At 42.2% G+C, this 20,495-nt stretch overlaps 1 protein-coding gene across 2 annotated transcripts in view; it reads right to left on the bottom strand.

The window, feature by feature from the left end:
* The window catches only part of mlec (malectin), a 50,741-nt gene that overhangs the window by 5,976 nt on the left and 24,270 nt on the right, over window positions 1–20,495 (bottom strand). For both annotated transcript variants that reach the window (XM_080208448.1, XM_080208449.1), the window contains 2 exons: window positions 8,713–8,892; window positions 5,533–5,590 (listed from right to left, as the gene is read on the bottom strand). In XM_080208448.1, coding sequence (XP_080064574.1) covers window positions 5,533–5,590; window positions 8,713–8,892 — 238 coding nt within the window. The remainder of the gene's footprint in view (window positions 1–5,532; window positions 5,591–8,712; window positions 8,893–20,495) is intronic.

The following is a 20,495-nucleotide window of genomic DNA, read 5'->3' as shown; positions in this document are numbered from 1 at the left end:
GGGCAACTCAGCTTTGTACATTCAGTGATAGTTTTTTAAAAATTCTTTGCTATTTTGATATTTTCAATGGGAAAAGAGAAAACAAGTCACTAATTTACCCAAGTGTGCACACGAGGGGTTAATGAACATCTATTACTTACTGAGTAACGGTCTTAACATGTTAACCGTTTGAGATCAGCATTGCCAGCAATGACATTTTGCTGTAATCAGAGTAATTATTACCCGATAACCTACTGCAACAAGAAATAATTACAGCCCATTAGAAGGGACAGCTTCTTTTTAGAACTCAGGTTATGCCTTCATTTGCTCTAAGTTGGCTGTGGAGAGTCACTTTATTTCAGGGATTCATTCTGCTGACCAGTTTAATTCTATAAATAAGTTTGGACATGACACTTTCATAATTTAACAATGTTTGCAAGCCTTTTCCATGCCTTATCCAGATGAAAATTGGGTTCGGACTCAAAATATTACAAAAATTACAGTAAAGACAGTTGAGAAGGATTTGTGAACTCATTCATGGCCAAGTCGTTAAACACATTCCTACTGTGGAATAAGGCCATAAATTCTATTTCTAGTCTGTGGCAAATGAGTGGGTCTTAGCTAAGCCAAAGAGAGCAGTGCAACTGGCTTTTATTTCATCCTTCCCAGAACTACAAATATTGATTAGCATTTCTATCTTGGATGATTGGACATTAATAATGTTCATCAGTTGGAGTTTAGAAGAATGAGAAATGATCTTATTGAAATCTACAAAATCATGAGGGAATTGGATATGATGGGCAGAAGGAAGTCTCCTTTTGTTGGGGAGACTAGAACACAGCTTAAGAATCTGAGTTTTCCCTTTCAAAGGTGAGAATTTTTTTGTCGCAGGTGGTTGTTAATATGCGGAATTCTCTTCCCCAGAGTAGTGGAGACTGAGTCATTCACTATATTCAACAGCAAGTTAGATAGATTTTTGCTAGACAGGGAATAAAGGGTTTATAGGGAGGGAGGTGCAGAAAGAAAAGTGGAGTTGAGGTTACAGCCAGATCAGCCATGATCTTGCCAAATGACAGAGTAAACACCAAGGGCCAAATGGCCTACTTCTGATCTCAACTGCTATATTCCAACCAGGCCTGGTGTTCAGAGACTTCTTAGTGTTTATCCCAGTCCAATGCCAGCATCTCCACATCAAAACCAGGCCTATCAGAGATCCATTGCAGAATAGTATCAAGGGACTCAGTTTAGTTAATTGGATCAATAACTGACCTCAGCACCCTGCTCAGGAAGCAGAGGAAAAAGGAGAATAAAAAAAAACACCAGTTCTTCTAAGCCAATGAGCTTCTTGGAATAAGTTCTGGCTACAAGCGTATTTGGTGCTGTAGTTAACCGCTTCAGAGGAGAATAAAATGATAATTATTTCTACATCATTCTAAGTTTTAGTTAAAATTGCTTGTTGCCCACAAAATTAACAGCAAAAATCAAGACATTCCCATCTATGCACCTATATTCACTGACAAGTTCGTTTAAGAACCCTGATAAGATACAAACTTCTTCATTTTACTAATCGATTGTATGTGCGTTTTAACGGCCGTGTTGAATTAGAATATTAACAAGGTTTAAAAAGAACACTGATACTCATTGTTACCTCTTAAAACACTATTACAGCATCCTTTGCTGATGCATAATTTTGGATACAAAAATGAACTGGACAGTCTGAGTCATCAATGATTCTGGTATCCATTCGTTATTCTCTTTGTACCTTGCACCCTGCCACAACACATCATTTTTCAAATTCAAACTGACTTCTACCAAAAGTCTACACCATCAGAAACTACTCGGAGAAACGATGGGAACTGTGCCAAATGCCGAATAAATATACAGGGGCTCTCTGTCTAGGCTGTTTCTGGAAGTGCAACTACTTAGAAATCTAACTAAAGTGTAAAAGGATTACTCTAAATATGTATACAGCTAGAATCCATTCAAACTTGAAATGTTGGCTCTATTCTCCCTCCACAGATGCTGTCAGACCTGTTGAGATTTTCCAGCACTTTTGTTTCAGGTTCTAGCATCTGCAGTATTTTGCTCTCATCTTATTTCCAAATACTCCAAGGTTTTCATTTGCCCCATTCTCAGGCAGATTTATGGGTTTTTTTCTGGATGGCAAAAAGTAACTAGTGGAGTGCCTTTAGACCTGTGGCCAAACGGGCCATCTAAAGTGGCGTTTCGTAAAGCACTCTGGGACAAATGGGAAGAACTAAAATGGCAGGCTGCCGTTTAAAGACAGAGACAAACAGGCTGCAACCGTACGAGTGAATAAACAAGATATGGGTCATCTCCAGGATGAAAGGGACTTTATAGTCACACTGGCTTGCTTCATCTCCAGGATGAAAGAGACTTTCTGGTCACACTGGGTTGTGTACCAGACATGAGGGCACCGTGGACCCCTATTTAGGGTGGAGGTTTGTGGCTTATGTGCCTCCAGCACCAAAAGATCCAGCTGGTGGGGACATACCCAGAGATCAGTGTGGTAGCACCTGATTGGACTCTTATCGATCGGGGCATCAAGTCCTGATCAATTGATTGGCAATGGCCAAAAGGGGGCGTGAAACCAAACACGGTATAAAAGGTGCTGTGCAACCAGGAATCTCCCTCTCTCTGATCCCACAAACGAGCTACAACAATGGTGAGCATTGCCAGCGAAGACCAGCACGAGGACAGCCTCCACACCTGAGAAGGAAGGAAGACCACAGCCAGAGTGCCAGACCAGACTACGCAGAGGATTACAGAGACAAGCGCACAGATAAAGGCCAATATCTGCTTGGGTACTTGCCAGTCATGCAAAGTCAAGTCAAGGTCTTGTACTGGACTTGAACTTTAGTATTTTCCTGTAAGATAACTTATTGTTGGTCGGGTGGGTGATTATTGATTGTGTGGATTTAAATAAATATTGGTTGTACTAATAAGGCATCTACTCGAAGTTATTTGTCCACTGTATAAGGGTTAAAACAGACTGTGCAGCAAGCAACAGACCCCAGTTATTTACAATCTATATTAACAACATAGATACAAGGATAGAAGGTTCTATAGTCAAATTTAGGCGGGGCAGTAAGCTGCAATGAGCAAATAAGAACCTTACAAATGGAGAGAGGTAGATTCGGAGAATGGGCCAAAATGTGGCAGATTGAGTTTAATGTGGATGAGTAAGAGGTCAAGCATTTTGGTCGGAGAAATGGGAAGACGACTTATTACCTAAATGGGGAAAGACTTTAGGGTGCTTTAGTGCAGAGGGATCTCGGTGTCAGAGGTTTACAACCTGGAAACAGGCCCTTCAGCCCAACTCGTCCATACCACCTTTTTTTTTAAAACCCCCTAAGCTCATCCCAATTGCCCACATTTGGCCCATATCGCTCTATACCCATTTTACCCATGTAACTGTCTAAATGCTTTTTAAAAAAACAAAATTGTACCCACCTCTACTACCACCTTTGGCAGCTTGCTCCAGACACTCACCACTCTGAAAAAGTTGCCCCTCTGGACACTTTTGTATCTCTCCCCTTTCACCTTAAACCTATGCCCTCTAGTTTTAGACTCCCCTACCTTTGGGAAAAGATATTGACTATCCAGCTGATCTATAACCCTCATTTTATAGACCTCTAGAAGATCACCCCTCAGCTTTCTACACTCCAGAGAAAAAAGTCCCAGTATATCCAGCCTCCTCTTATAACTCAGTAGCATCCTAGTAAATCTTTTCAGCACACTTTCTAGTTTAATAATATCCTTTCTATAAAAGGGTCCTCGTACATATCCCCATTCATAAGTCACAGAAAATTAGCATGAAGGTACAGCAGATAATAATGCAATGTTGACATTTATAGCTGAAGGGATAGAAGATAAAAGGTAAGGAAGTATTTGTCGCAACAATACAATGCATCGGTGAGGCCACACCTGGAGTATTGTGCACAGTTTTAGTTCCCTTATTTGAGAAAAGATGTAATGGCAGTGGAGGTTCACTAAATTGATTCCAGAGATGAGGGATTTGTCGTATGAAGAGAGATTGAACAGTTTAGGCCTATACTCTCCGTGGAGCATTCTTGGACGAGAGGTCATTGTCTTGGGATAAAGGGATACAAAATTAAAACAGAGTTGAGGAAACTTTCTTGCAAAAGGGTTTTTAATCTTTGGAATTCACTACCCCAAAGTACAGTGGATGCTGGGACAGCAAATAAATTTGAGGAGTTCAGACAAATTTTTAATCAGTAATGGGTTGAAAGGTTTGAGGAGAAGGCAGGAAAATAGGGATGATGAGCATATCAGCCATAATCAAATGGCGGAGCGGACTCAAGGGGCTGAATGGCCTAATTCTGCTCCTATATCTAATGAACTTATAACACTGCAGCAACAATAATCAGTGCACAAAAAGGGGACAACTCATGATTTAGTTTATGCCTTCAGGATTTGACTATTCCACCTTCTCCCAACAAACTGCATATAGTTTGGTCCATAAACTAACTCTTTTAATTTGTTTTACTATCATAATTTCCTCTTCATTTCAAAGAATGAAAAACCAATAGACATTGGAAATTTGAAATTTCACCCCCACCGTCTCCTGCCCAATCCAGTTGAATAGGATGCTGGCATGAAGGTAGCAGCACAGGGTTGCTCGCACCTGTAGAACTGCACTATGGCAAGGATATAGGAGGCCTAAGAGGGAAGAAAATAGCCATGAAAATGTAAATCAAAGCAATATAGACAGTTGCTATGGAGTGTATGGTGTAAATTCCCACTTCTCCTCAGATTCAATTGAGAGAAGGAGAAATATAGAAGCATGGTTAGGAGTTGAGGCAAAATGCTCAGACAAAATATAGGGAACTTTACTTCCAACACCATCTATTTTGTGATGAAGGAAAATTTAGCAGATAATTTTAATTCCCCAGCATGAAATCTCTTATTTTTAGATGAAAGATTTTTTTGGAAATTTGCCTGCACTTAGACTGGGGTCTCACTATCAGTTATAAACATTACAATCGTCCCTTCCCACCTTTTAATATCCTTCACCCTGTTGATTTACTATATTTTTTTTAAAGTGGCAAGTGCTGATATCAAGATTTGAGGAATTGAAGCATAAATGATACAATCTCCCTTCAGCCCTTTGTCCACATGTTTGTGAATTCAATTGAGATTTAACTTAAGCCAAGGAAAGCTCCCTTAAAATAGCTGCCAATCTGAATTACTCTTTACACCCATCGCTTCATTAAAGCACCAATGTGCCATCCACAAATTCTGTGTTACTTTGCACTTGATTTTATTTCTATTTCAGATTTGGATTGTGCGTCTAAGAGTGCAACCAAGGTAAAACCTATAAAACCGGGCAACAAAATCAATCAACTCACATCCTAAGTCATCAATTCAACATCCTAATTCAATTGCAAAATTACACTAAAATTAAGAGGGGTTCTCAAGGTATCTAATGCCTGTCTAATTAACATTTAGGAACATGTCAGATATATTGGTAAAAAAAACAAAAACATCTGACAAAGTTCTTTAACTTACCTTCTACTGTTCCCTTTATGATGCATATGGCACAGACTTTAGGATTGTCATAATAACCCTGAAAGGTAGAACCATCAAAACAGAATTGTTAATTACTTATTTCAGCGTCTTCACCAAACTCTGGTGGGCTCAATATATCCAGTTTTCTTAATTCAATTCCAAACCATAATGGTTATCATAGAATCCCTACAGTGCGGAAAGAGGCCATTTAGCCCATCGAGTCTGTACTGACCCCAAACCCACCCAGCCCTAACTCCATAAACCCATCCATCTACCCTATGTAATCCCCCTGACACGAAGTGGCAATTTAGCATAGCCAATCCACCTAAACCGCACATCTTTGGAATGTGGGAGAAAACCAGAGCGCCCAGAGGAAACCCACGCAGACAGAGAGAATGTGCAAACTCCACACAGACAGTGACCAGGCTGGGGATTGAACCCAAGTCCCTGGTGCTGAGAGGCAGCAGCGCTAACCACTGTGCCAGCTATAATCAAAGCACAATCAATGCACAGCATTAATTTGACGCTGCAATATTGAAAACATTTTCTGGGGACAGGGCTTGAGGTTTGCTTCTGCAAGTTCCTTCGGGAGAAATGAGAGTTTAAACTTCTATCTCTAAATGGGATTTTCACAGTAACTTCACTGCAGTGTTAATGTAAGTCTACTTGTGACGCTAACAAACTTTAAATGTTATTTTTCTTCCTTTGCCATTAACAGCTACACCATGTATTAGGATTTGAGATACCATAATTATCATAACACCATAGGTTAACTTGTGTTGCACCATGACCTGGGGATACTGAAAACAAAATCTCTGTTCTGGTAACTTCCAGCGCTGCATTGAGTGATGAATTTGAATCGCAAACTATTAAATGTTATCCACCCCAAAACAGTTAAACTTAACAAGATTTATTTTGGGCTGCTGATGGTTCAGCTGAGCCACACAGGAAAGAAAAAAGGTCCCATCACACTATTCCTATTCTGCACTAACATCAGCAATAACCTTTTAGATAGCAACAGAGGGCTTTGGCCCTCTAGCTTTTAGCAGGGATCACCCAGATCCTAAAGCTGCACACAGACACTGGAATTGGCGCAGGTTTTGGCTTGATGTTTCTCTCTAAAACTAAATAGTCCACTGACATTTACCTTCACGGTTCACACATGAAAAATTACAAAATATATTGAGGTGCTAGGAGGCAATCGGCATGGGTAAATTGCAGCTCAGCCAAAGGCTAATCCCACTCAAAACAAGAGATAACGGGAGAAAATTGGCCAAAATCAGGGATAGTAGAGCAGTTAGGGGCTTTGATGCCCAATACTCTTTTTCATGGTAAGTGATGGCACACAGCTATACAATCCAACACAGGCAGTGGGAACGAAAAACTGAGAAGCAGCTGTTTAAAACTCTTTTATATAGAGAATTTCATCTTAAGTTTCATTTGTGATCTTCAACCTCTTCTAAATAATTATGAAGACATTCCACAATCTGTGAGAACATTACATACACAATTGTATTAAAGACAATAGATCCCACTCCAACAAGAACAGCTCAGAAACTAATCTCTTGTTTTAGTGAAGCCAGCCACTTATTTTCTTTATTTAATGATAGGATGTGGGTGTCACTGGCTGGGCCAGCATTTATTGCCCCATCTCCTAATTGTCCTCAAGAAGGTGGTGGTGAGCTGTCTTCTGGAAGTGCTGTAGTCCACGTGGTGACTCACAAAAGTGTAATGGCTTTTGTGGCCGACTCGTGTCCTACCAGATCTGGCAGGATGAAAGCATTAGTAAAGATATTCAATATGTAGCTCTGGAAGGAAAGCTATGGGTCTTTGAATTTTAGTGATAACGGTACTTTATCTCACACTATACAAATATACTATGTATTCATACTTCCACCAGCATAGGAAGATAAGTAAGTTACAAAGTCTGCAGGAGTAAACAGTTCAATACTGTCACAAGACTGTGAAATTTTGGTAATCAATTATTTACAAATTTAGCCACTTTATCTTTGGCCTTAAAAGTAACAGTCTAGTAGTAAGTCTGCTAAGCAAATGCAACAGTCAACCGTGTTCCACGACTTCAAGGTTATTCTGATCATAATGTGGCCGTCACCTGCTGAAAACTGAACTTGTGAATTCTTGGCAAGATCAGAATTGGCCTTGGCTTTGCTGTTCTACATCATTCAATGAGTTTCTGATACTTTGGCCTGATCTCAAACAAGTCGATACTTATAGGTAGTACTAAAAAGCTGCTGGCACTTATGTACTTATGCCCAAGAATATGTCAGGGCCGTTAACAGACATGGGGATAGGAAGAGAATGGAGACAGTTCTTCACCCTCCATCTCAAGTTGAAAGTATACCTGCCTCAAAGCCAAGGGTGATGGTTTGAAGCCCCAGTCAAGGACTTGAGCCCATAATCTATCGCAGTATCGAGGGAGTGCTACACAGTCAACAGCATCATTTCTTACAGTTGATAATGACAAAAACTGGATTGAACCATGTAGGTAGGACGGCACCAGTGACACCAAATTACTAATTTATTCACTTGAAATAGAGTAACACCAGAACTATAGATCAATTCTGTAGGTGGCGGAAAACTGTGTTTATCCAAATGAGAGATGGATGTTGGGAACTGAAAGCTTTTTCCTTCACAATTCTGTGCCGGTTTCAAGTAATCTCAGCACAGGTACAGCAGTTAAATGCAAAGTAAAGTCTCCGCAACCCCAGTCAAAAAACATGCCACGATCCCAAACTCTCATCAGCATCGATACAGCAAGGATATCCAAGAACAAGCTTTCAGTCAATCCTGCTTCGAGCTTTGACAATATGCTGTGTCAAGTCCACGCAAAGCTGGCCCATTTGTACTTATTTCTAAACGACTGCTTTTCTTAAGAAACTTGGGGCCTGGAGCTGTGAAAAAGGCTGTTCTTATCAGTGTTGCCTTATGTCATAAAACAGAACATCAAGATCTACGAGCCTAATATTGATTCAGATGTGGTCTTTGAGGTTTTACTGTACATATCAAAGCAGTTCACACAAAAAACCTATGACAGCACTAATCCTCAAATTAGTACTGAATTAAATATTAATTTTTAAGATTGGTTAGCCCAAGATACCATAAAATATAGTTCAGCTAACTGGGGGAAAAAAATGTTCAATTATTAGAATGTTTCTTTACCTTGACAAATTCTACAAGTAGTTTCCCATTGAATGTGGACACTTCTCCTTGAACGCTGAGCTTGCCTTTCCTAATGGTGAAAGGCACCAGTTCATCGTGTGCTGTGCTATGTCCCACTTTTTCAAATATGTCCAAATCTTTCACTACAACGTGCTGCCCGTTTAGTCTCACATCAAAAACCTAGAGGGGGAAAGAAAATGAAAATCACAATTAAGACAGTGTTTCTGAAAGCCCAGTCGTTCTACTAAGCTACAGACACGCTAAGACGAGGTATGTATAACACAAATGGAGCCACACCCCAATTTAAAACTATTTCCTACTGCTTTTAGGAAAGCAGCTCATATGCAAGTTAAGATGACTAAGGTTACAACTTTCAGATTGACTATTTTCACTCATTAATAACAATACAACATTCCGATTCCTAAACCACAAACCACACACTCCATGAACGCTCTCATGATTGCAAACATTCTGAAGCTTTGCTGAATTTAAGTCCACAATTCTTTCAAGAAGTAGGTGAAAGGTCAAGCGTGGAGGACACACCAGTGCTACATGATTCTAGGTCAGTCTGAGATTTTCTTTCCACAGTCACAGGAACTGCTGATGATCAGGGTCTTGGCTCATCAATAATTGCTTAACACGAAATAGGAAAGGACGCTTGAATGAAAACACCAGTTGATAATAACAAGACTTTTTGCGTACCCACGTGGGCACAGAAATCGGTCAATGTTTATTTACATATTTTGCAGAGCTCTGCGTGCCAGTATCCAAATGTTACTTATATTTTCAACAATAGGAAACAAGTGAAAATACCAAATTAAAAATGGGGTTGAGAACTTCTTGTGGTTTTCTTTGCAGTGGATGCAGTTACAGCACAGTGGAAGATCATTCCATTGAAGTAACCTGGCACTCCTGCAAATTGTGGTATGACCCGAGTTTGGATTCTCTCAAGTTAAATATTGGTTGGTGAAGCATGGAATGTTACTGAGTCATAACAATGAACAAACAAAATACAAATACAGAAGCTGGACTACCGCAAACTATAAACCTACTTGAATGGGAGTTTGTTTCATTTTACACAGTCATTTACAGAATTATTCCATATATGGATAATGGATGCAGCCTCACTTTGCTTTCCAAAACATACAAGTAAAATTTACAACTCAAAAATGTAATTTGTAAATTTGATCAAATACAAGCCAAATTTCATCTTCATCAATGTTCTAAGCAAAATTCCAAAGTTTTAATTTGATCTCCATATAATCACCAATACCCTGACCACGAGTCAACAGCCAAATCACTTTCCATGGATTTTAACTATTCTTTCACCTTGTTTAAACAATTTTCTTGCTGGAACTTTACCCATCATATATCTGTTTTGCTTTTAATCTCACAGTGGCCTTTGTGTGTGAAGTTTGTGCCAGGACAACAACTGGAGTGCAATCTTCAAAGTCCTTCAACAATTGAGGGGAAAAAAAAAAGTTACCAAAGTTCTTATTGCGAGATCCGTGTTGGGATGTGTGTGTGTGTGTGTGTGTGTGTGTGTGCATGCGTGCATATGTCTGTCTGTAAGAACTTAAGGTGATGTCAGGGTTAGGTCTGGCATGGCTGAAACCCAGTCTACTATAAGTAGGCTCTTTATGCTTATTGTTTTGTTCCCACATGGTAAATACCCACCTGGGGGAAATCCCAGGTGCATGATGGTGCTTGCAGAGCCATAACCGACTACAGTTCACCCACTTTGGGAGAGTTAAGAAGAGAAACAAGATGCAAAGGATGGTGAGGGTGAGAAATGCATTTTTTAATGGCTCAACAGGCAAACGCTCCTGCAAGCAAAACTGTTAAATTTAAGGTTCAAACCCAGTTTGTGCTGGGTTAGCCGACATCAGCCTGCACATCGATGAGGGCAATAGAAATGGCGTCAATATTTTTGACAGAGCAAGAGAGAAAATCAGCGAGATTTCCCACGTTACGATCACTACAGTGTGACCCCAGTGTAAAATGCATGGATAACACTGGTCGATAATAAGATTAACCTTGAAGTCTCACACAATTAAAAGTTCTGTCCACATTCAATGGCAAGGCTTATAAAAAAACTGCAAGGTCCTGAAGAGCCACTACCACCCACAAAACTGCACCCGACCGTGAATAAGGGAGTAACCCAAGGAAGTGATGGTGTGTTGGTGTTGGTGTTGGTGTTGGGGGGTGTGTGTTGGTGTTGGTGTTGGTGTTGGGGGGTGTGTGTTGGTGTTGGTGTTGGTGTTGGGGGGTGTGTGTTGGTGTTGGTGTTGGTGTTGGGGGGTGTGTGTTGGTGTTGGTGTTGGTGTTGGGGGGTGTGTGTTGGTGTTGGTGTTGGTGTTGGGGGGTGTGTGTTGGTGTTGGTGTTGGTGTTGGGGGGTGTGTGTTGGTGTTGGTGTTGGGGGGTGTGTGTTGGTGTTGGTGTTGGGGGGTGTGTGTTGGTGTTGGTGTTGGTGTTGGGGGGTGTGTGTTGGTGTTGGTGTTGGTGTTGGGGGGTGTGTGTTGGTGTTGGTGTTGGTGTTGGGGGGTGTGTGTTGGTGTTGGTGTTGGGGGGTGTGTGTTGGTGTTGGTGTTGGGGGGTGTGTGTTGGTGTTGGTGTTGGGGGGTGTGTGTTGGTGTTGGTGTTGGGGGGTGTGTGTTGGTGTTGGTGTTGGGGGGTGTGTGTTGGTGTTGGTGTTGGGGGGTGTGTGTTGGTGTTGGTGTTGGGGGGTGTGTGTTGGTGTTGGTGTTGGGGGGTGTGTGTTGGTGTTGGTGTTGGGGGGTGTGTGTTGGTGTTGGTGTTGGGGGGTGTGTGTTGGTGTTGGTGTTGGGGGGTGTGTGTTGGTGTTGGTGTTGGGGGGTGTGTGTTGGTGTTGGTGTTGGGGGGTGTGTGTTGGTGTTGGTGTTGGGGGGTGTGTGTTGGTGTTGGTGTTGGGGGGTGTGTGTTGGTGTTGGTGTTGGGGGGTGTGTGTTGGTGTTGGTGTTGGGGGGTGTGTGTTGGTGTTGGTGTTGGGGGGTGTGTGTTGGTGTTGGTGTTGGGGGGTGTGTGTTGGTGTTGGTGTTGGGGGGTGTGTGTTGGTGTTGGTGTTGGGGGGTGTGTGTTGGTGTTGGTGTTGGGGGGTGTGTGTTGGTGTTGGTGTTGGGGGGTGTGTGTTGGTGTTGGTGTTGGGGGGTGTGTGTTGGTGTTGGTGTTGGGGGGTGTGTGTTGGTGTTGGTGTTGGGGGGTGTGTGTTGGTGTTGGTGTTGGGGGGTGTGTGTTGGTGTTGGTGTTGGGGGGTGTGTGTTGGTGTTGGTGTTGGGGGGTGTGTGTTGGTGTTGGTGTTGGGGGGTGTGTGTTGGTGTTGGTGTTGGGGGGTGTGTGTTGGTGTTGGTGTTGGGGGGTGTGTGTTGGTGTTGGTGTTGGGGGGTGTGTGTTGGTGTTGGTGTTGGGGGGTGTGTGTTGGTGTTGGTGTTGGGGGGTGTGTGTTGGTGTTGGTGTTGGGGGGTGTGTGTTGGTGTTGGTGTTGGGGGGTGTGTGTTGGTGTTGGTGTTGGGGGGTGTGTGTTGGTGTTGGTGTTGGGGGGTGTGTGTTGGTGTTGGTGTTGGGGGGTGTGTGTTGGTGTTGGTGTTGGGGGGTGTGTGTTGGTGTTGGTGTTGGGGGGTGTGTGTTGGTGTTGGTGTTGGGGGGTGTGTGTTGGTGTTGGTGTTGGGGGGTGTGTGTTGGTGTTGGTGTTGGGGGGTGTGTGTTGGTGTTGGTGTTGGGGGGTGTGTGTTGGTGTTGGTGTTGGGGGGTGTGTGTTGGTGTTGGTGTTGGGGGGTGTGTGTTGGTGTTGGGGGGTGTGTGTTGGTGTTGGTGTTGGGGGGTGTGTGTTGGTGTTGGTGTTGGGGGGTGTGTGTTGGTGTTGGTGTTGGGGGGTGTGTGTTGGTGTTGGTGTTGGGGGGTGTGTGTTGGTGTTGGTGTTGGGGGGTGTGTGTTGGTGTTGGTGTTGGGGGGTGTGTGTTGGTGTTGGTGTTGGGGGGTGTGTGTTGGTGTTGGTGTTGGGGGGTGTGTGTTGGTGTTGGTGTTGGGGGGTGTGTGTTGGTGTTGGTGTTGGGGGGTGTGTGTTGGTGTTGGTGTTGGGGGGTGTGTGTTGGTGTTGGTGTTGGGGGGTGTGTGTTGGTGTTGGTGTTGGGGGGTGTGTGTTGGTGTTGGTGTTGGGGGGTGTGTGTTGGTGTTGGTGTTGGGGGGTGTGTGTTGGTGTTGGGGGGTGTGTGTGTGTGAATGAGAGTGAGAGAGAGATGGTGTGTGTGTGTGTGTGTGAGAGAGAAGACAATCTTAACAACTCAAATCTGATTTTACCAAAGTACAGCAAAAAACAGCTTCTCCTGATGGTGCGATAGCTGTTGAATCAAACTAATCCCGTTTTTCTTTCACAATACTGTACCCCTCTGTAAATGTTTAATACAAAGCAGGAAATAGGCAGTTACTCAAGATTATGCAGCATTCAGATGCCCAATAAACACTTGTGATATGAATGATTGTACCGCCATCCCCAAACTCCAGCAAGTTTTTTTCCCTCTCAGGTAACTGTTAATCTATTAGCAAACATCTCTGTTTCAAGTTTGGCAATGTTTTGTGGAAAAAAAAAATAGATGGACCTTCAAAAGAACAGATCTAGTAACATGCTTTTGTTCAAGTTTGGAAGCTATCTTTTCAATGAGATTTCAGGATTTATCCTCTAAAAGGTGCTCCCGAGAAAACGATATTGTTATAGGCAGCATTTATCATTGGTGCACAGTGTGTAAAGACCTGATCACACAAAAGTATTTTCTATTTGTTCAAAGCATGTACAAATGAGAATGATAAAGTTCCAAGTGAATGAGGAATGTTCACACTGCATGGCATGTATTTTCTGTGGACACATTAGTCCACAGTGCATTGGTAACACAAAACAAGTTACCTCTCCACAATCTGACAGATGAAGTGCTCTGTAACAAGTTTAATTCTTGATTCGAACAATGCGATCATTAATCCTACCAGAGTATAGATCTGCTGCTGATGCATTTTCAGTCAGGATATTGACCTCAGAGCAATCTCTTGCTGGCTACCGAGGGATCGGAAGCATGCATACTGACCTGGGGGATCTTGAGGCACATTTTACCAGATATATTTGCTTTGACATGCAATATACATCTGCTTGTTTCCTCTTTAGACCCCTACCCAATATTTTCCCCTCTCCTGAAGGCATTAACTTGTTGCTGTGCAGTTTCATGGTTGTCAGACTTTCACTGCTAATTCATCCAAATAGCTATTGTTCACACGTCAATCTCAAAGAGAGAGAATGGATGGGCTGTTCAATTGTTGAGGGCAACGCATTCCAAGATTATCTGACCATTCACCTTTATTTCAGGTCCCTGCTAGTGATTTGTGGCAATTTGCACATTTTTGTCAATCTATCCAAATCTTTAAAATCTACTGTGCATGATGTAACCATTTTCTTGGGGATCTAAAACCAAGTAGAAAAAAAACCGAAAGACATACTGCAGTTCACAACCAATGATTTAGGTTCTCCCAAACACATGGTTTTCTCACATTTGTGAAACAGTGGTAATCATGCAGGAGAAAGGATATGAAATTATACATTTGGTAATGTTATCATTGGAACTAACTAGTTGAGAAACTGTATGGGTTAGAAGTGTGCAACGAAATAATGTGGTTAATGGAACTCCCTGCATTGAGAGAATTAGAACATCTAGATTCAGGGGACTGAGTTCATTTATGATTGCAGCATTGGCAGCTCTGTAAGATGAATGCTATTCTCTGCAATTATTATCCATAGTATTAAAAGTACCTCCCACATGAATAGTAAGAAATTGAACTTTAGAAAAAGTACTGGACTTTGAAACTGATCCTTGTTTGCTTAAAAACACAAAACTCCTCAAATCACAGGGCCAATGAAACATCCAGTCCATTCTGTTTAGAGGCACCTTGGCTCAGCTGGTAGAAATCTTGCCACTGAATCAGAATACTGCAAGTTCAAGACACGCTGCAGGACAAATACGTCAGTGCAGAATCATAGCCTATGTTGCATTATTGAAGGTCTTGTTTTTTTAAAAAGATGAGCTGTTAAAACAGCTGCCTGTCCATTTAGGTGTACAGAAAAGTTTGCATTACTAAAACTGCACAAAGTACAGGAAATTGTTTGTTCATCTTTCAATCATTCATCCCTCAATCAACACTACCAAAACCAGTCACTTACTTATTTATCTTGTGCTGCTTGTGGGTCACTGCTGTACACTAACTGCCTCATTAGCAACAGAACTACACTTCAAAAATAATTATCTGGCTGTGAAGTGCTTTGGAACTTCTTGAAGACGTAACAGTCGTTGTCAAAATGAAAAAGTTTCTACAGCTCAGATGAACTGCGTCCCCATCCTTTAATACTATAAAATGGTCTGTATCAGAAAAGATCAAATGCTCACTTCAATACCTGCAGTGGCTTGCACTAAACTGCTACACACACACACAAACACACACACACACACACAGGCTGGCATGCAATCACAGCAGTGCAGAGAGCAAGGCCATTTGGCTCATCGAGTCTGCACTGACTCAACATAGCATCTTACCCAACCCATCTCCTGCCCCATCCCCATAATCCCTGCCAATCCCCCCAACCATCATATCTTGGGACACTTTGGGACAACTTAACATGCTAACCCACCTACTCATGGGGTGTCTGGGGCAAGAGGAAGGCAGCAATTTCTCATCACAGTTAAAACAGGTTCCATTCCTACTGGCTGAGGAATCAATCCTGACAGTGGAAGCTGAGGCAAAGTCATGTCATGTGTTGTCACAGATTGACTGCAGGATAAACAAGCTGATTTCTCTGTGGAATTACTGTTGAAAATCTTCAGCTGAAAAGCTAGCACAGGCATGACCAACCAAATGATCTTTAGTGCTGTAATTTCTGTGAACCCAAAATAACATTGATTTTAAATTTGAAGGTAAGTGTGATTAAGATGGAGAGCTGTACTTTTGTTAACTTGCCCACTTCAGCACAGTGGCAGAGTGGTTAGCGCTGCTGCCTCACAGCACCAGGGACCCAGGTTCAATTCCTGGCTTGGGTGTGGAGTCAGAATGCTCTCCCCGGTGTCCATATGGGTTTCCCCTGGGTGCTCTGGTTTCCCCTCAGTCCAAAAGACGTGCTGGTTAAGTACTTTGGCCATGCTAAATTCTCCCTCAGTGTACCGAAACAGGTACTGAGTGTGGCGGCTAGGGGATATTCACAGTAACTTCATTGCAGTACTAATGTAAGCCTACTTGTGACGCCAGTAAGTAGAACTTTAATTTCAGACTGTGACAAACGTAGTCTGGATTGATTAAAAAAGTGTGTAGTTATATACATTTGCCTCATGTCTCTAGAACTCTCAAAGCAGAGCAGTAAATTGCTTTGAATTGCACTTGATTGTGATTAATTGTTAGAGCAATTATTTTCCACTGAGTATTAAATAGAGCTGATGACGCAGAATATCAACACAATAATGGGAACTTATTACTGTTGAAAATGTCAAATTGTAATCAGTGTTTAGTGTCTGCTTCTCATTAACTTCAAGATGTTTCTTTAGAGAGACAAAAATCAGCAAGTGTGCCAGTGGTTTTTCTGCATTAAGGGTTTCTTCTATACTTTCAACCGAACAAAGTGACTAATGTTTACCAAGCATTGCCAAGGACTGCTGTGTATTTCAAAGAGATGCAGACACATCTGTCTGCAGACTCTTAGAAGTCTTCCTTTTAAGGAACATTTAAAGTCCAAATTTCACCAATTTCCACCAACACATTATATACTTTTACTTCCATGAGGGAAGGAAGCAGGTATCGATTTCCATACACCCTCAAATTTCCCCCCATTTCCAAAAACTTGTGTCCACAAATGTGCATTCATTTGCAACGACAACAAAGCAGATGGAAATTCCTTGATGATGACAGTAGCAATGTTAACAAAATGATGGTCAATGATGGCACTATAATGTCCATCACACACACTCCACAATCAAACCTCAGCATCAAGATTTTCAGATGAAGACAGAATGCTGGAAACATGCAGTAGGTCATGCCACGTTAGTAGTGGAAAAAACAAGGTTAACATTCAAGGTCAATGACCTTGGGCAGAGTTCTCACAAAACACTTCTGACAACATAAGCCCTATGCTTCGCCCACCACAGACTCGACATGACCTGAACATTTTCACAGTTGCATTATTTTACCTTTTATTTCAGGTTTTAATCAGGTCTTAAAGATATTTGTGGTCATGGGGTCTTAGGGGTGATGTTTTACTTCAAACATGAACTTTAGTCAAGATTCTGCAGCACACAATTCATGCACAGATATTATAACTAGACTGTTTAGCTTGCCCAACATTATCTTGTGATCAAAGCAACTTATATTCCATTGTTACTTTTGGCACGACCATTGAGGCCCACACAAGCCAGTTGTCATTTAGCTTTGCTACACATCTTGTTCATCTCCTACCTGTTTTCCCAAAAACGCAATGTCAAAAATAGAAAACATGCCGGGGAGGGGGGGTCTAAATGCTCCCCTCTCCATGAATTTTTTCTGGTTGTTGCTGCCAGAAAATTAAAGGTAGATTTTAAAAATGGCCACGAAGCCTTAGAGTTCATTAGATATCATGCATTAACATTGTTATAGTGATGACGTCTAATAACATTAATTTGATGACACTGCCACTTCTCTTGTATATATTCGGTCCTGAAGTTAGGTCAGAAAACCAGGAAAGGCTGAGGGACTTGAGGTTGTTTTCGTTAGAAAGGTGGTTGAGAGGTGACCTAATTGAGGCATACAAGATGACCAGAGGGTTAGACAGAGTGGATAGTGAGAGCCTTTTTCCTCGGATGGTGACGGCTAACACGAGGGGACATAGCTTTAAATTAAGGGGTGGTAATTATAGGACGGATGTCAGAGGTAGGTTCTTTACTCAGTGGTTAGTAAGGGCGTGGAATGCCCTGCCAGCAGCAGTTGTGGACTTGCCAACTTTAAGGGCGTTCAAATGGTCAGTGGATAGGCATATGGATAACATTAGAATAGTTTAGGTTAGAGGGTCATTAGATTGGTTCCACTGGTCAGCGCAACTTAACGGCCAAAGGGCCTGTACTGTGCTGTAGTGTTCTATATTCTAAGACAAAACAATAATTACAGTATGATGGAACAATGACGACCAGAAATCTTGCAAAAGTGTTTAAATGCAAATTCAGCTGGTGAATACATGGACCAGTGTGCGACCGTCCTATTGCTGGCCTCAGCAGTTACCTTAGAAAACTGATCTCAGTTGTTGTGAGGAAAGTGCGCTATAAGCAGGTCTCAGTCTTAATTGGCTGGGGAAAAAAATGGTTGCAAGACCAGCTAGAAACCTCCCAATTACTCAAAGCAAATGTGGATGCTGGAATCTGAAACAAAAATGGAAAATGCTGGAAAATCTCAGCAGGTCTGGCAGCATCTGCAGAGATAATAGAGCCAATTTTGAGTCTGAATCAGTGAGATTTTCCAGCACTAAAGCCCCTCCCAATTGCTACACTGCAACTGATCCTGGCAGATGCATGTGAACTCCTCTGACAAGAATTGGATTCAGCTGCAACTTTTTCCCCTCAATGGAAACAAACAACCTGTTGACAGATACCGTCTCAATTAATAGGCACTTGGAGGTGGTGGTAGAACGCAGCCACCACTTGTGTTGTTCAATCAGGCTCACTGCCTTCAATAAGGATGGTGAAAGCCTCCACTGATATGCCTAACTGTTTAGTGGCAGCGGGCGATTGATGGGGCTGTCCATCCCAACTGTCTGCCCCGCTACCATGGCTACGTTCGTGGCCAGGTGTCCCTGGAGAGGGAGCATGCGGTGTCCACGGGTGCAGTTGATGCCTTCCACACCTGCTGGGCACCGCAGGGGCTGGGGTGCGTTATAGACCCTTAAAACATTAAATCAAAATGTGATTGTAAGTTTCCTTTGGACTTTGGTTTCTGTTTGGACCGTCCCCCTCTTCCTTTTGGGGGGCTACCCCTTTTAATTTGTCCCCAAGTTAATTTGAGTTCGTTTATTTGTTAGGTATGCAAAAGAGGTGCCTAATTGTTTAGAGAGGCTGGGAGCTTCTTTAAAAAAAAGGGTGGTTGGGAAGAGTGGAATTGGAAGGGCAGTTTCTCAGGGTTCGTCTTGTAGATTACCTCTCAACTTAGGGCCAGGTTTTGCTGTCCTAATAATGTTGCATGAAACTAATGGAGCTTACAATTATGTATGCACTTCTGCATATGGCTAAAGGTTAAAAAACAACAAATTGCTTTGCTCCATCATTAAACTGCACAAAGATTATATTTTGCTGTGTGCCTTGCCATTGGCATGCACTGAATGATATGGAAGTGCTATATTTGTGCAATAGATATGATTAACCTCTTTAGTAACAGCTGATAAACACAAGCACCTTCTAATAATGTGATAATGATTAATTCCTGTCAATCACCTCTCTGGCACTGGAATTTAACCATAAATAATGAAGTCTGAGTCCTTCAGGTTGTTACAGGAGATTTAAATAAATGTTACAACTTTAAAAACTCACTCTTTGTTTCTTGTCATGCCCTTCTCCCCCCATTCAATCTAATATTTTATCCCCTCTCCTGACAATCTTTGTTTATTTTCCAAACCTTAAATCTTACTTGTTACAGCAGGGCAACAAACAACATGTGGCTACAATTGCCTGTGTTTAATTGCTATAGCTTCCACTGCAAGTTCTGAAAGTGTGACTTGATATCATTTTGGTGACTGAGTGAACCAGACAAGAAACTGTGCATCTTTGTAACCCACTGAGAAAAACACAAATTAAAATTTGATTGAGTGCTAGGTGGGGAGGGAGAGAAAGAGTCCGGGAGGTTTACAAGCATGGAAATAGGCCCTTTGGCCTAACTTGAAGCGAGAGAGAGGGAGGAACAAAAGTGAAACACAATTACCACATCTAAAAAGGATACCTCAACTCAAAACACAGTACTTGGTAAGTTTGGTTTGTACCTAACACGCAAGTACAAAACTGCATGCCATTCAATGTTTTTAAATGGTCAGACAAAAATGTCAGTTTTGCAATTAAAAGCAGAACTGCACATCTGAAACAGCAACCTCTGGATTTTGTGTTTAATCACATCTGAAATTGCTATAAACCTTGTTCATAACTAATAGCGAGTGCCATTTGACAACAAACTATGGCCCATAGGTTAGGGTGTTATCATTTAGTTGTCTTATTCACTCGGGTCCTAGATGCTCCACTTCTTTTTGCTGTGATCAGCTTTCACTCTAAGTTTTTTGAGCTGAGGGCAGCACGAGAAAATCTAATCAACAGCAGTGACTCTTAGGTGCCTGCTAAAGCAGCATCTAATCCATGTTCTCAAACACAAGACATCTGCTCGGTGAGGTGGGCAAAGAAAATAGTAAAGACAAAGAGAAAAAAATTCCACATAAGAAATAGGAGCAGGAGTAGGCCATCTAGCCCTTCGAGCCTGCCCCGCCATTCAATAAGATCATGGCTGATCTGTCGCTGCTCAGTTCCACTTTCCCGTCCTCTCCCCATAACCCTTAATCCCCTCTCTTATCAAAAACCCATCAACCCGCGTCTTAAAAATATTTAGCGAGGCAGCCTCCACCACTTCAACGGGCAGAGAATTCCAGAGATTCACCACCCTTTGAGTGAAGAAGTTCCTCCTCAACTCCGTTCTAAACCGCCCCCCTTTTATCTTGAGGCTGTGCCCCCTAGTCCTACTGTCTTTTTTGAGC

The sequence above is a fragment of the Carcharhinus amblyrhynchos genome, chromosome 20 (genome assembly GCF_965287045.1).
Source record: "Carcharhinus amblyrhynchos chromosome 20, sCarAmb.v2.hapA, whole genome shotgun sequence".
Classification (NCBI taxonomy): Eukaryota; Metazoa; Chordata; class Chondrichthyes; order Carcharhiniformes; family Carcharhinidae; genus Carcharhinus; species Carcharhinus amblyrhynchos.
This window is presented reverse-complemented; position numbering and strand designations above follow the sequence as displayed.